The 15,851-nt window shown below is 40.4% G+C and overlaps 1 protein-coding gene and 1 long non-coding RNA gene across 3 annotated transcripts in view; one reads left to right on the top strand and one right to left on the bottom strand.

The window, feature by feature from the left end:
* The window catches only part of TRPC7 (transient receptor potential cation channel subfamily C member 7), a 152,934-nt gene that overhangs the window by 89,364 nt on the left and 47,719 nt on the right, over positions 1 to 15,851 (top strand). Inside the window, exons 4-5 of one of the 2 annotated variants that reach the window (XM_003829246.4) lie at positions 1,352 to 1,516; positions 9,758 to 9,974. In XM_003829246.4, the coding sequence (XP_003829294.1) occupies positions 1,352 to 1,516; positions 9,758 to 9,974 (382 nt within the window). The remainder of the gene's footprint in view (positions 1 to 1,351; positions 1,517 to 9,757; positions 9,975 to 15,851) is intronic. The other variant, XM_063604232.1, reaches the window with a different exon arrangement.
* LOC130541547 (uncharacterized) overlaps positions 1 to 15,851 on the bottom strand; it is an 89,387-nt gene that overhangs the window by 39,823 nt on the left and 33,713 nt on the right. The gene's annotated exons all lie outside the window — the stretch shown is intronic.

Raw genomic sequence — 15,851 nt, 5'->3', positions numbered from 1 at the left:
AGTATATTTTTTTTCAAATGTAAACTTTATTCCCATAAATTTTGCTTAAATATTGCCTATTACCAGTTTCCAGTTGACCCTGAGTCAACTAAAAAATGGCCAAGCAGCAACTACTATTTGCCGAAAAGGGATGTTCTGGTGGCAACAACTAAAGCCAATATGCTGGATCAAGCAAAAAACAAAACATTTTGTTTATGAATATAAAAGTGTCTCATGGACCACATGGGTAGAGTGGAGCTGGGCCCTAAAGAGGTCAAACACTAGCTCAGCCTCTTTCTGCACACCATTCTCTTTCTGCTTTCAACAGACTTGTTTTGCTACTTAGTCCATAAAGTGGAAGATAGCTACCCAGATCGTCCAAGGTTACATGTTAACTCTCTACTAAATAAATAGACTGCCTCTCTCAACATAGTCCTAAACACGCAGGAAAGAAAACCTGATAGGCCCAGTTTAGGTCAGGGTTCCACTCCTAGTCCAATAAGCTGAATCCAGGGGTGAGGGCAGGACATGGCCACACAATAGAAAATGGCCACAAGAGGTCTGTCTTGTAACCTAAGCATTAGGGCAGAACAGTTCCAAGAGAGAGAAGTAGTGGTAAGAAGGGTGTGTGATGTCCCAGAAGGAAGCTACTCCGTGGAGGATCCAATGTGGCGGTGCTCCATCACGCCACAAAAAAACTGGATTCAAGCCCAACACCACTGGGATCCAGTGAGAAAATATTGAGGAGTTTTAACACATCCTCTGGAAACACTGTAAGCATTTTTCCTTAGACTACATAGGTAAAGAGAGGGGATTTTTTTTTTTTTACAATGTCATTTAATCCTCCAAGACAATGTGATAAGCTCTGTTTTGCAGATAAGAATATTAAAGCTCAGAGAGGTTAAGTAACTGTCCCAAGGTCACCCAGCTAGTAGGGGGTAGAACAAAATTCACACCCATGTCTGACTCCAAAACCCCATTCATGCTCCATCCATTCCTCTGTGTTCCTTCCCAAGTGAACTCTGCCCAGAGATAAGTCTCCCTTGATCAGCTGAACAGCCTGAATTGAAGATAAGCATGTACCAAAAAGCTGACTTCCATTTTCTGTGCCTTAGACTTTTCTAGGCCCAGTTTGCAAAGTGTGAATTCAGCCAGTCTTGCAAGGACTCTGGCCACAGCACAAAGTTCCTTAGCATCCCCAAGTCAGAAGGCCCCCTTCCTACGCCTCATCCCCACCCACTGCAGGTTCCTCAACCACCCCCCAGGTGGAGCATTTCAGCCCCCAGCTACTCCTAGGTTGTATACTGTTCAAGTGCTATCAATGCCATTTTCCTGTTTGCGTTTTGTTTTTGTTTTTGTTTTGTTTTTACAGTTCGTTGCTCATCCTAACTGTCAGCAGCAATTGCTTACCATGTGGTATGAAAATCTCTCAGGCTTACGTCAACAGTCTATCGCTGTGAAATTCCTGGCTGTCTTTGGAGTCTCCATAGGCCTCCCTTTTCTCGCCATAGCCTATTGGATTGCTCCGTGCAGCAAGGTACAGACTGCTTAAGGTGCATGTCGTTTGCGGTTATTTCTTCTCTCTTCTTAGCATGATCTGAAATCCATTTTGTTCAAATTAGCAGCTGATTTTTTCCCATATTTAAAGAAAATATTCCTGAGATACCTGGTGAAAGTAGGAAACCACATAAAAGGAAAAATGTTAAGACGTGCTTTTTTAAATCTTTTTTTTTTTCAAAGACAGAGAGGAGCAATAAAATTTTAAACACGAGAGGCATAATTTGAAAAGATCAGTAACAGAATTGAGAATAAAGACACTTTTCTTCTTCTAATTATGCAATGTCCTAAGCATGTCCTCCAAACCCACAGTATAATAATTAGAATCATGGTAATAGTAATAGCTAACATTTGAGTAGTTTCTCTTCTCTAAGCCCTTTTCATGGAATATCTCATTTCACAGCCTTAATTACATTATGACATGTATGCTTTATGAAGTAGGTCCAGAAAAGAGAAATGACTAGTAGGCTGGGAGTCAAACACAGCTCATGCTGGGGCACTGCAGACGCATTGCAACATCTTCCTAGTTTTCCTGGCCCCTTCGATGAGGTTCTGGCTCACATGGGCAGCTAATTAGGTTGCAGGAAGGAAAAAGGCAAAGGAAAGAGAAGAAGAGCTCAAAAGGAGTGTTATTTCCCTGAGGGGGAGTGTCCAGTGCCCACCAGTGATGGAAGGAGTGGAACCTGCAGGTGCCAAGCTGCCCTACTACCGGCTCCACCATCCCCACATCCCAGTCACATGAGTCAAAGCCGTAGAAAGTAACAGCACTCCAGCTTCGGGGAAGAGTCAGTGCTTTTAAGACCAAACCATGCAGAAATTTTGAAGTATGTTTCATGGGTTTAAGATTGTCACTAAAGGTTCCAAAGCTGCATTTACCTAGTGATACATTTAAAAAGGAATTAAGCTTAGGTAATCAACATTCAGTAGGAGAAATATGACTACAGGGAGATTAGTTCCATAGGCAATTTGATCAGGTAATGTGGTTAATAAAAGTGTCACCAGTGAACCAACCCTCTTGTCAACTCCACTTAGGAGTAACTCATACCAGAATGACAGCTGCGAGACTTCGGGGCTGCTGGTGAGGCCACCTAACCAGACAGTCAATGAACTGACTGCCTCACAGTAGGTACAGGGTCACAGAGAGAGGTCAAGTCCCCAAATCCTTCTTCTGGAGAGCAGTATTAAAAATGGAAGCCCTCTTACTGAACTTTTACAGTATTCAACCTTACATCTATTGAGGATTTTGCTTCTATGGCAGTTTATCATGCCAGGCACTTTCAGATCAGAATTTCCCAAGTAATATATATGTAGGTAAAGGCAATTTTTTTCTGTCCTTCATTATGAACTGAAAAAACACAGTGGGTGAAAAAACTAACCAGATTTAAAGCTGGCTTGAAGCTGGTCATGGGTTTTAGGCACAGTCTGTACTGTAAGTTGCCTTCACCCAGAGCCCCAGTGAGTAGGGACACTTAACTTCACTTTCTCTGAGCCCCAGAACAAATTCTAGGCTGTTCAATCATTAAAATAACAGCAACTTTGTGGAGAAAGTGCTGCCAATCCTCACTTTTGCTGCAAAGCTAAATGTGACAGCTTCCAGGAACCTGGGACTAGCCAACAGGAGCAAACTGGCTTGCCTCTGACTGCCTAGTGGCCCGGGAAAAGACTCAGAAAGAGTAGTTGCTGACTAAATTGTTTAGATTTCTGGTAGCTCTGAGAGGAATCTTGGTACATATGCAGATGTGATCCCATTAAAAAGTGTGTGGTTGCAGAGAGGGATTTCTAGAATTTCTTGGGCCTAGTAAATCCAGGAAGGTAATAGCACCTGGGATGTAGGGGTCAGACCTATGGCAGTTTTCTGGAACACTCTGGAGGAAACAGTTGCAGGGAAGTTTGGTCCATAACAGGGGTTTCCTCACCTCTGTTTAGATACTCATGTGATTGACATTTGGTGCCCCCAGAAGTTCCATTAAGACTAAAAAAAGAAAAAAGAAACTCAAGATAGACATGAGCTGATCATTAAGCCACTTGTCACTTCTGTACACTTTCTAGATTCCAAGTCTGAGCTCAGTGCAGTAGAGGGCATGTCGATAACTGAGTCTGTGGCATGAGATGACTCTTGGTGGCACTGCTCATTACAAGCAAAGATTCCCTCATTAAAGAGCTGTTGAACTTGCTCTGAGGTAGCCAAAGGACAGATAAAACAGTCAAGATATTTTTAGTCTTTCCTTTCACCATTTAGAAAGAAATCGTTTCAACTTTGGCAGAGATATTACTGGGAATTACAGAGAGGTCACATCTGCCATGTGACAAAACCAGCCCCTCTAAGGGTTCCTGATGCCCAGAAAAACCATGTCTTCCCAAAAGGAGGGCAATGGCGAAGTCTGTTAATGGGCTGGCAGCCCTCCTCCTGAGGGGTCACTGACTTTACATCTGTCTATATCTGTAATTCCAGGAAAAGGACAATGTCATTTCAGAGATCTCATTCTAATGACATTATTACACCTCTTTCTGAAAACTTAGACCTTGATATTATTTTATAAATGTATTCATAAAATGTCACTTGCAAACTTCGTCAACTAACTAATGCCCATCAATGTCTAGTAAATGTTGAGATTTCTGTTTCCAACCCAATGGTGCATTTACTTCCTAATAGTTGTTGCCCTAATTTAGAGACTATTAGGAGCATCAAAATTACTTGATTAGCCAGCCATAATGACTGCATCATTTCTTTCCTATTGAATTATCAAGGCTGTCAATTCTATTTTTATATTGTTTCTGAGGGTCCCTAAGAAAGACAGTTAAATAAGGAAATTACAAGGTGAAAGGTGTCAACAGAAGTTCAGCTTACTAACATGTTGGTTGAAGAGGATAACCAAGTCACAGATGGCTACGTATAATGATAAATGCAGGCCTGGAGCATGGGACAGGTTCATCTGGGTCAAGAGAAAGAACAGTGATTCTGTTTATCATTTCTCATTGTCATCACCAACTTAGTTGAGCTCAGGCAGCCCACTGGGAGACCAGTGAATTCTAATCCCTATGGATGCACAGCAGTTAGGTCTCTGTTTGCCTAAAGAGTTCTTTATTCTCTCAACAAGGACTCCAATGTCAAAGGGTCTTTATAGCTGCCTAAGCTGTTTCCATCCTTTGCTATCCTATTCTGATGTGTAAGTTAGATTGTTTGCCTGTTAAGATCTCAGAGCCAAAAGAATAAATAACAGTCATCTTCAAAGGTTCAAACAGTGTCTCTATATGATGTGGCAGAAGCCAGCATCATGAAAATGCTGAGGAACTGCAACAGTTTTAATTATAACAGGGAAGGAGAAGCTGACCTTGTCTATTACCTGTTAACTATAACTGTTCCAATTATCTTCAAAATTTGCCCCAGGACTCAGGCAGGAGGAACTGTAAACAACTTTAGAATCCAACCTTGTATCTTTGTAGTGTGCAATCTATCAGTCCTTACTGCCATAACCCTTGCTCGGAGAAATATAAAGTTGGTACCCCCTCTTCACCATCCCAAACATGAATATCTAGTAAGGAAGGCGTGAGTGAGTGGGCAGCTTTGAAAGATCTCTGCTTTGCCTTACCAAAGCTGAAATGACTTGAAAGGGGTCCTCAAACCATGTGGTTCAGGGGCCAACCAGGAGAGGAGAGCACCTCCAGAGACCTCTGTTTCTCCACATTTATCTCTACCAGAGAGCTACACTCGATTAAAGAAAATCACAACACAATTTTTGAAGCATAGCCATGGAGAGGAAATTTGTGTCAGGAAATACAGCATCGGTGCTCTTATGTCACCAATGCTTCTGTTCCCAAGTCCAAAAGGCTAGTCCGGCACCTGTCACCCTGCTGAGATAGGATTAAAGAGTGCCGGAAGCTGATCACTTTCAGACTTAGCCCAGACTTAGCCCAGGCTGAGCCCTGCAACATTTCTCCCCATCTCTCCATCTATTTCCTATCACACTTTTTAGCCTGTGTCTCTCCACACTAGAAAATCAGCAACTTTGAAGGGAAGATCCAACTCTTACAGCTTGTTTTATCTCTTTCACCTCTAGTGCCCAGCATCGTGTTGCATATAGATAGCACAACAGGCTGTCTATAAGAGATATCCCAAACAGGCTCGTGGCATAAAGACATAAGGACTCTGTTTGGGTCCACCTTTGTGTGAAGTTTATTTTAAGATTCCTCTTAGGAGAATGCCCTGAGACCCTCCAGTGCCATATATTGAGTACTTCCCATATACCAGGCACTGTTCTAACTGCGTTGTGTGTATTAAATAATGCATTGCTTACATTGACCCTATGCAGTTGGCACTATTTTTATCCCCATTTTATAAAAGAAGAAACTGAAACACTAAGGGATTAAATAACTTGTTTTTAAAAAAATATATGAAGCTGTGGTTTAAACCTAGAGTCTCTGGCTCCAGAGATCTGCACTTAATGGCTGCATGCAAATGCACCGCCCACGTGTGCGCGCACACACACATCCCTCTAGTTACACGAGCACCATTACAACCTTCAACGCCTAACATAAACATCTTAGCTGCTGACTAACCGACCTTGAAATGGACTTGATTTAGATCTTAAAAGTTGGTAGGACTTTTTTAGAAAGAAGTCAAAACAACCAGATGACAAACTCTGTCCCTTCCTTTTCTTTCATCGGAGTCCTACTTTGTAAATCCCTCTTCAGCCCCCAGGACAAAGTGTGGATTCACATTGAAATGTGTGGAGAAATATCAAGTCGTTACAATGTGTAGATTGACATTGTAATGTAAGAACACTGATTACAGGCACCCAGTAAACACCACCACTATCCCACCCCATCATAAAAGGGAAAAATCCTGAGCCCTATGTTAGACATTTTGAATAAGAGTTTCAGGGGGAGCATCTTGAGGATCTGCCTCTAATTTAACCAGGATCTCGCTAACATTTGAGAATCACCCAACCCCAAAGCTGTGCATGATTCTTTTGGGAATGATTAATCCAAGTTTGCTTTCACTCAGTTTCTAACTTGTAAACCAGGCCCTTGCTTAAGACCATGGCACCCAGTGGAAAGCGAGAGTAGCATTTGGTGAAGGAGACTCTGTCATAAAAGATTAGGAAGATGCTGGAAACCTTTTCTAAGTGATCTACCACAATCACAGCCACAGGGCTATATTTTTGGGATGTGGGGACTCACACATCCAGGTACCACTTAGGTGCTTACACTTGTGGGGGCTAAGAGCCCAGTGGCATGGAACACAGAGTTGGTGCTGACCAGTAAACACAGGTGCCCACCCCAAAGGTCCATGAAGGCAATTTCCTTGGAGCCAATTCAGGGGCACTATTCAGTTGCTTTGACATTCATATATTTCTCAGAGCCAAAGAATAGTGGCCAGGAAGCTTCAGGTGAGCCAGAGACTTCAGTTCTACAAGCTTTAATTTCCTGATGTGTTCTCAGCTCATAAGGTCCTAGTAATGACTGAACTGCTTTAGCCCACATTTTTTGGGCTCCTCAGTTCTGCACTCCAGGCACAGCAGGCTAAGGCCCACATCTTCATCTCTTTTTACACCTAACGCTGATACCTGACCCAGCTTTAACGATTCTGCAGCTAAGAGCTGCTGGCATATATTGGTTGACTTTTCTCCTTTCTTTTGGCTCATCTGATGGCCTTGCAAATGGAGGAAATTTTCCCCAAAGGTAATTTACTTCAAAAATTATCTGTGTGAGTCAAATAGGGAATTTTACAAATAAAGAAAAAGGAAACCATTGAAATGACTGGATCTCATTTGACCTTTATCAAAGTTTTACCAGATAAAAAGATGCATTCAAACCCAGAAGTATAGGAAAAGAATATCAATTCCCAACCTCACTTTTCCTCCCTATGACCTAGATCAAGTGGGAACTGAGCCCAGGGTAACTTTCCATCAAATCACCAAAAGGCATTATCAGGACTTTTTATTATGGTTTATAGTAAATATAATAATTTTTGCAGATTCATCTTCTTCTAGAAGATAACAGCTTGAAGGAGGTAACAAAACGAATATTAAATTCCTTAAACCAGGTCTTCTGGGGAAACCCAAAGCCAGCTTGGGTGCAGCTACATACAAATTCCAGCAATCAGGTGCCTCACCTGGGTGAGAAGTTGGAGAGGTATACCCCATATCCTCATCCAGATTATCACTGAAGATATTAGGTAGAGCCCACAGATAAAGGATGGGGAAAATGGACCCCTTAAGAGCTGTGTCTATCTCAGAGTTCCCCAGCTTTTTCTAACATTCTTGAAACCTTGCTGGGATACACAAGACCTGGTATCCCTTGCCCTCTCTTCAGTCTCCCCTCTCCTCATGCTCTATTCTCCTCCCTGCAGTCATTCTCCATCTCCCCTCACCTCTCATCACCAGCTCAGTCAGGACACAGTGACAAGAAACAATGTGATGACTACCTAAGGCTGTCTCCTGGATATGCCAAAATATCCCAAGGTCCTGGTTGGGAAATGGGGCTCCAAGATGCTAACACCATTTGCTAAAATGTCAAAAACTTCAAACTAGCTATTTAATATCATATAAATAAAAAAGAGACATGGTTTAATTCAGTTTTTACTGAATTTATATAAAAATGTTTTATTTGTCCTTACATTTTATCTCTATCTCTATCACCTTCAGTGCCCTATAGAATGCCACTGCATTCTATAACTAGCACATCTGTCTATTGCCAAAAATAATCTACAGTCCCTATTTTTGTAAGTAATAAACATTATACAGAAATGTTATTGTAAAATATTTGTGGGCCTATTGTCAGATAAACATCTCTTTATATTTCTGAAGTTATTCCTAGTGTCATATGACAATATGCAGATGAATTCTAACACAAGCAGGGACTCCTAATGCTTGGATATTTTTTAAAACCTAGATTTTTAAAAAAGATAAAAACTAATACTTTATTTTAATAAATGGGTTCTATAGCATCAGAATCATAATAATGTTATGCTAATAACTACAATAATTAAAGTGGATGATTAACATACTGAAGCACATTAAAAGAACATTCTCAAACCATCTGATTTATAAATGTTGTGCTGAACATATGTGACTAGGAAAATTCTACTTAGAGAAGGCCCTGTAATTGATCTTCTGTTGAAGCAACAGTCTATCTCCTGGGTAACATTTCACTCTAGGACTCCTGAATGAGGCAGAATGTGAATGTCAAGTAATCAGTCACTGGTTATAATTGAATATCTACCTTGGAAAAGGAACTGAGCTTCAGAAAAGATGTTCCTCTTTGTTCTTGCCTTATTATTGTACCTGGATGAGGGGTAGGGCTTGGTGCTTAGATGAGGGCAATGAGCTGGAAGAGTCCCAACTGAGTTCATTAACAGGAGGTTGGCAAGTACTCAATGTGCAGCCCTCAATTCGATCCCAAAGATCCAAGTGGCCTTTGGATGGGGTGCCATGAGATAAAGAAGATGTGACTAGTATTTGCTCCTAATAGGGCATCTTTTGGACCATTTCCAGCTTGTGACATTTCAGGCACTAGGCCAAAAGGAAAACCTCAATGAATTTTAGAATACCATCATAGAGGCTATGTTCTATAAAGATGCTGCAATAAAATTCAAATTTTTTAAAGCAGGGAGAAAAAAAGTCCTCTATGTCTGGAAATGAAATAATCCTTGAGTTAAAAATGAAATCAAAATATAATTTATAAAATATTTATAACAGAATGTCAATGAAAATGCTACAAGTGAAAATTTAGGAGAATACAGCTAAAGCAGTACCTAGTGAGAAATGTATAGCTTTAAATAAATGTATCAACATACAAGAAAGGTTGAGAACAAATACCCTTAGACTGAAGCCCAAGTGAGTAGATTAAACAAAATCCGAGCACTCAAAGTACATTTTTTAAAATTGTGAACTTTATGCAGACATTATTTTTTCATATCCATGCAGTTGGAGGTATCAGTGCAATTAGATGTAGCATGATGATTATGTCAGGTGTGTTCTATCAATTTCTCTTAGCCCTCCCACTAAGTCTTCTAAATAGGAAAATATTGACCAAATAAGTTTGGTCAAGCAGCATCTCACATAATAGTTCAAGAAAAAATGTTGTATGGGTTCAGTTAGCAGTTTCTGTCCAAGACGAAGGATTCTCTGGTTAAACTTTGGTGAAAGCGATGTTATAAAGAAAGACCTACATCCACCTAGAGCCAGTTTAACATGTCTTGCACACGTTTTCTTTCCAGCTAGGACGAACCCTGAGGAGCCCTTTCATGAAGTTTGTAGCTCATGCAGTTTCTTTTACAATCTTCTTGGGATTATTAGTTGTGAATGCATCTGACCGATTTGAAGGTGTTAAAACCCTGCCCAACGAAACCTTCACAGACTACCCAAAACAAATCTTCAGAGTGAAAACCACACAGTTCTCCTGGACAGAAATGCTCATTATGAAGTGGGTCTTAGGTAAGCAAGTCACTCTATTTTTATTCTCTCCTTGCTAATTATAGTAGGACATTATTAAACTCTGACTTCTGAATTTCTCCCTCTCCTCTTCAGTGTACTCCTGATAGACAAAATGGTGAGTGGATGACCAACAAGAAAGTCAGAGTCAACTTCTGTCTTTAAGATACACAGACCTGTATACAAATTCCAATTTTGAAAGGAAATGTTTGGGGCGGCGGGGGACAGAAATTTTTTAAGTACATATATTGAACATTCATTATACATGTATTGAAAGTAGTTTCATGGGGAAACATATTATTTTGATCATTTAAATATAGTCTACCGGAAGCCTTAAGAAAACAAGTTCAGATTCTAAAAAAGGGCACAAAATTTCATAGCTTGAAAGATATTTCTGTTATCATTAAATATTCGTATATAGTAGAATTGTGATAATAAATATACATCTAAAATTTTACGGGAGTAACATTTTCTTGTTATTTGTGTAAGTGGGTGTACTAAAAGGCTATGAAATTCCTCTTGTAGTGGTATTTCATGCTGCCACAGTCTGCCACTGGAGCTGCCAAGGAAATTGTTCCCAATTTCCTCATTGATTAACTAAGAAAGGCTGTCTTTTACCCAATTTACGAGAACCATTACTAGAAGGAATATTCAAAACAAAATAAAACTGGCAGTGACTAAAATTGAACGTGGCAAAATGTGTTATAGATTTTTCCGACACTGAAAACTACAAAACTGGTTGGTTAAAAAAAAAATCAGTCTGAGTAGGAAAAAATTAAAAATCACAAAAACTAAAATCAGTGACTCTGTATATAAACCTTATCAATAAATTTTAAGATTTACATCAAAAATATGTGAATTTGATGGGAATATTTTAAGTAAAACAAGCAAAACAGAAGATAAAAAAGACAAAAAATTAATACGGTATCAAGACTTGATCAAATAATTCAACTGGCTTAATGGTATTCACCTTAGATTTTGCTTTCTGAGCAAAAATTTTAATATTGGTATAATTTTCATTATGTTTATATTCACAAACAATGAGTCAAAATGTATTCAGGGTCAACGTGTCTGTGCCATCAATCAACAAAATCACAATAGAACAAATACTTGAAAAGGTAACCTAACATATGACCTGTGCTAATTAAATAATATAGCCCAAGAGTGCTACAAGAGTAGAACCACTAGAGAACATCCTATGGCTGCCTAAGCTGAGACCAATTGGAAAAATGCTCTCTAAATTCGATCTCTAAATAGGCAAAGGAAGATGAGATGAATGGTTTTATCCAAAGGGCATAGGAAGGACAACCCACCAGGCTTTCCAGGAACTTTATAAAACCAGCAACCCAGCCAGGCACAGTGGCTCACACCTGTAAACCCAGCACTTTGGAAGGCCGAAGGGGGTGGATCACGAGGTCAGGAATTCGAGACCAGCCTGATCAACATGGTGAAACCCTGCCTCTACTAAAAATACAAAATTTAGCCAGGCATGGTGGTGTGCGCCTGTAATCCCAGCTACTCAGGAGGCTAAGGCAGGAGTATCGCTTGAACCTGGAAGGCAGAGGTTTCGATGAACCGACATTGCACCACCGCACTCCAGCCTGGGCGACAGAGCAAGACTCTGTCTAAAAAAGAAAACAAACAAACAAAAAAAAAACAGCAACCCTGTGACCAAAGGCTCATTTAGCACAGTCACTGGCACTAAAGTTGGGAAGGGACATTAAAGTTTGTTACAGAGTGAGTTCTGTGGCCTTAACTTCACAATTCAGAATCTATCCCAGTTCTCCCTAGTACATATGCCATTGTTTAACTAAATTGAGCATTTTAACACTAGGCACTTACAAAAAATCTCACGTTGGATTTATGAATAAAATTTAAAGTATTTACAGCACCAATCACCCACCCACCCCATTTTCCCACTTGGATCGCAGGTAGAAGACTCTGGTAAATGCAACCATACTTTCCCTTGAACAGGTGTGGCTGCTATTAATGGAACCTCTTGAATGAGGACTTCCTCCTGAGTCCTCATATTTCTCTTCCCGGGTGTCAGAGCATTATTCCAATATGAGGGATGTGTCTCTAGCTATAGGAACCCCAACTTGTATAGCTTAGTCCCTGCTTCTGACCCTCAGAGCAGAACTCAAGACTGTTAAATCAGAAGTGTTGTAGAGGGAAGGACTTATTTCTCATTGGCCTCTTTCCAGAAGGAAAATTCTAATTACTTTTTCTTTCCTAGAGAATGTTTTCAAATTTTTTATCACAAATAATTTTAAGGAAATGCAAAAATCCAGAGAAGAGCATAATGAATTCCATGGACCTATCTCTCATGTTCAACAGTTAGCAATTCATGGCCAATCTTTGCTCCATCTATACTTCCCCCACCTCCCTTCTCTCTAACCTTGAATTATTTTGAAACAAACCCCAGCTATCGTAAATTTATTCTGTAAATATTTTTGTGTATATCACTGAAATGTAACATGTCTTTTTCCTTTTATCAGTCTTTTTTCTTTCTGTGCTTCACGGTCGCTGATATTTTTTCCTGTGGTTTTTGTGATTTTAATTTCAATCAGTGAGTTTTTCATTTCAGATATTATTCAATTCTTAAAATCTTATTTGGTTCTCTTTTATATCTCCCATTTCCTTCCTCATCATTTTTGTGTTTTCCTTTAAATCCTTGGACACATTTACAATAACTGTTTTGAAGTCTTGACTCCTAACTCCATCATTTCTGTCATTCCTGGGTTGATTTCTATTGACTAATCTTGCTTCTAATTATGGATGACCTTTTCCTGCATCTTGAAATGTTTGGTAATTTTTTGGTTGAATGATGGGCACTCTGCATGTTACAGTTGTGAGCCTCTGGATTTTGTCTTCCTTCAAAGTTTTTGGCATTATTCTGACAGGCTGTTATGCCACTTGTGATGAGTTTGATCCATGTAAAGCTTTCTCACAGTGGATCTGGAGAAGGCTTACTATAAAGATTGTTTATCTTTGTAATATAGAGACACACTTCTGGGGTCTCTATTGAATGCCCTGGGTAATCAACAAGGAGTGTCAAATCTGGATGATCAGAGCTCGAATATCTCCCCACTCTGGGTGAGCTCTGAAAACGGTTCGGCTTTTAGCTCCTTGGCAGTTGTTTGTGGAGTTTCACTCTATGAATTCATGACTTGGTATTCAACAAACATTCAAAAGAACCCCTATTTAAATTTCTGGTGTCTTTTGTTTGTTTAGTTTTGGTTTGTTTGTTTCTTTGCTTGCTTGTTTTTGCATAGTACCCTTCTCTCTGGAGCTCTGCTGCACAACATCTAATCACCTCAGCCTTCCAAAACCCCATTCTGTCTCTTCAACTCAGTGAGACTGCTGCTATGCTTCTGGGATCCCTCTCCGTGCACTACAGACTGGAATGTGCCTCCAGAAAGCAAGCCATGGTGGTCATATGGTTTGCCTCACTTGTTTCCCTTTACTTAGGGATCACAGTCCCGTGCTGCCTATTTCCAATGCCTAAAAATATTATTTATGTTTGCTTTTGTTTTGTTGTTTTTTAACCTGTTTGTTACTCCATCCTGGCTAGTAACAGAAATCAGAACACTTTTTCTAAAAGAGAATCAGAAAAACATTATCAAGCCTAAAAGAAAATTAATAATTTCTTAGTATCTTCAAATATCCAGCCAATAACCAAATTTCTTTCATTGAGAGAGGTAAGTTGAATAAATATCCACAAGACTTGCTTCCCCTCCTCCTTCAAATCACTGTTCAAATTTCACCTTATCAGAGTAGTTGAGCAGGTAAGAGCATGCCCTCTCATCCCTCTACTCTGATAAGGTGAAAAGCATTCCAGGCAGAAGGAACAGTATGTGTTAAAGCTGGATTCAGGAGCAAGCTGGACGTGTTCAAGGAACAGCAAAGAGACTAGTGTGGCTGATTTAGATGAATGAGGAGGAGAGAAATAGAGATGAAGTCAGAGGAGGCAGCCTTTGGAGAGTTTTCAGCACAAAAGTGACATCATATGACTTCAGTTTTTAAAGGATCACTGACTGCTATGTAGAGAACAGATGATTGTGGGATACGAGCAGAAGTAAGGAGACCAATTAGGAGGCCACTGCAGTAATTCAGACAGGAAGGAAATGGCTGGTTTGAGGAGGTGGCAGATTGTGATTACATTTTGAAGGTACAACCAATAACACTTACAATTGGATTGTATATGGGATGTGAGAGAAAGAGAGCAGTCAAGAACAATTCCAGGCGTTTAGTTCAAGCACTGGCATATTAGAAAGCCATTTACTAAGATGGGAAAAACCCAAGGTGGAGCAGTTTGCAGGGGGAATAGAGATGGAAACCAAGACTCTAGTTTGAGGCACATATTTAGACATTCATGTGGAAATGCCAAGTAGCAACTGAATATACATGCCTGAAGTTCACAGGGGAGACAGGCTGAAAACATAAATTTGGACATATCAATGCATTTAAATTATATAACATCATTGTAACTATGAATGTGGGCAGAGAACTGAGGACCAAGCCCCAGAGCACAACAATGTTTAAAGCATGGGAAGATGAGAAATATCCAGCAAAGAAGGCTAAAGTAAGAGAAGAACCAAGAGAGTGCTGGCCCAGACGCCAAAGTATCTGTGGCAAGAACCAGGGAGTGATGACAATGTCGAATGCTGCTGATGAGGCCAGAGACATGACAATCAGCTTTGGAAGCAAAGTACCTGAGTAGGCAACAGGGAATGGGATTTAGTGTGGAAGCAGAGGACTTGGCCTTAGCAGGAGTGTGAACACTTCACTCATTGTAACGGGAGAAAAGGTGGAGTTGACAGCACAGTGCAGGTGGACTGGGAGATGCAGTAGCGGGAACATGTAGAAGTTATTTTCCGATATTTTCTATTTTCTCAATTTTTTACTCAATAAATATTTTCTAGTTATTAGGCACTATATTATACATCAGGCACCGTGTCAGGTACTAGGGAAGCAGCTATAAATAGAATTAACATTATCTTGTTGTAAATAGCATCTGGAGCTCTTTAATTATTATAAAAATAGTAATAACTGAGAGACAGATTTGAGCACTGTGTTTATGAGAAGGGTCTTTGTGCTGGTGCACCCTGAGATCCAGCATGTGATTCACTCTCTGCTCAGATGTTGAGAGGTATGAGGTAGCATCAGGCCCCTGCTGATGAAGACTTGGAATTCTGCTCCTAGGCACCTCCAAGAAGGCCTCGTATCAGCTAGAAACAAAATAGCACAGTTCTTTTCTCCCATGACATACCACACTCATAAATGAAGTACTTTGAACAGACTGATTATAAAGACACCCAAACCATTACTCCCTCTTTATCAGAAGCAACTCTAGAGTTGAACCAAACCTCAGGACCCTAACAAGTCCAAAGTACTTTCAGGAATGGAGAGTTTGGCCACAAAGGGCTGAATGACCCTTGTCCAAGTCTCCTTGCTGCTGCCCCTCCCACCCCCATGACTCAGTCTGTTCTCAATGCAGGAGCTAGAGTGATCCATTTAAAATGTAACTGAGTCTTCTCATTGTTTGCATCAAGACTCCAGTGGCTTCCCATTTCCCTCAGAATGACAGCCAGTGTCATTATAGTGGCCTATGATGCTCTCACCTCTCCACTCCATCTCTATGACCTTCTCTTCTACCGCTTTCCACCTCACTCACTCTGTTTCAGCCCCCTGGGCTCTCTGCCTTGCACTGCTTCTGCCTAAGAACGCTTGCCCTGGCTGTCCCCTCTGCCTGGAGAGTTCTTCCTGCATGGATCTACATGGCTCACTCCCTCACCTCCTCAGGTCTTTACTCAACAGTATCCTCCGCAGAGTGAGGCCTTTCAACCCAAGCTATTTAAATTTGCAAGTCCTCCCATC

This window comes from Pan paniscus, chromosome 4 (assembly GCF_029289425.2).
Source record: "Pan paniscus chromosome 4, NHGRI_mPanPan1-v2.0_pri, whole genome shotgun sequence".
NCBI lineage: Eukaryota > Metazoa > Chordata > Mammalia > Primates > Hominidae > Pan > Pan paniscus.
This window is presented reverse-complemented; position numbering and strand designations above follow the sequence as displayed.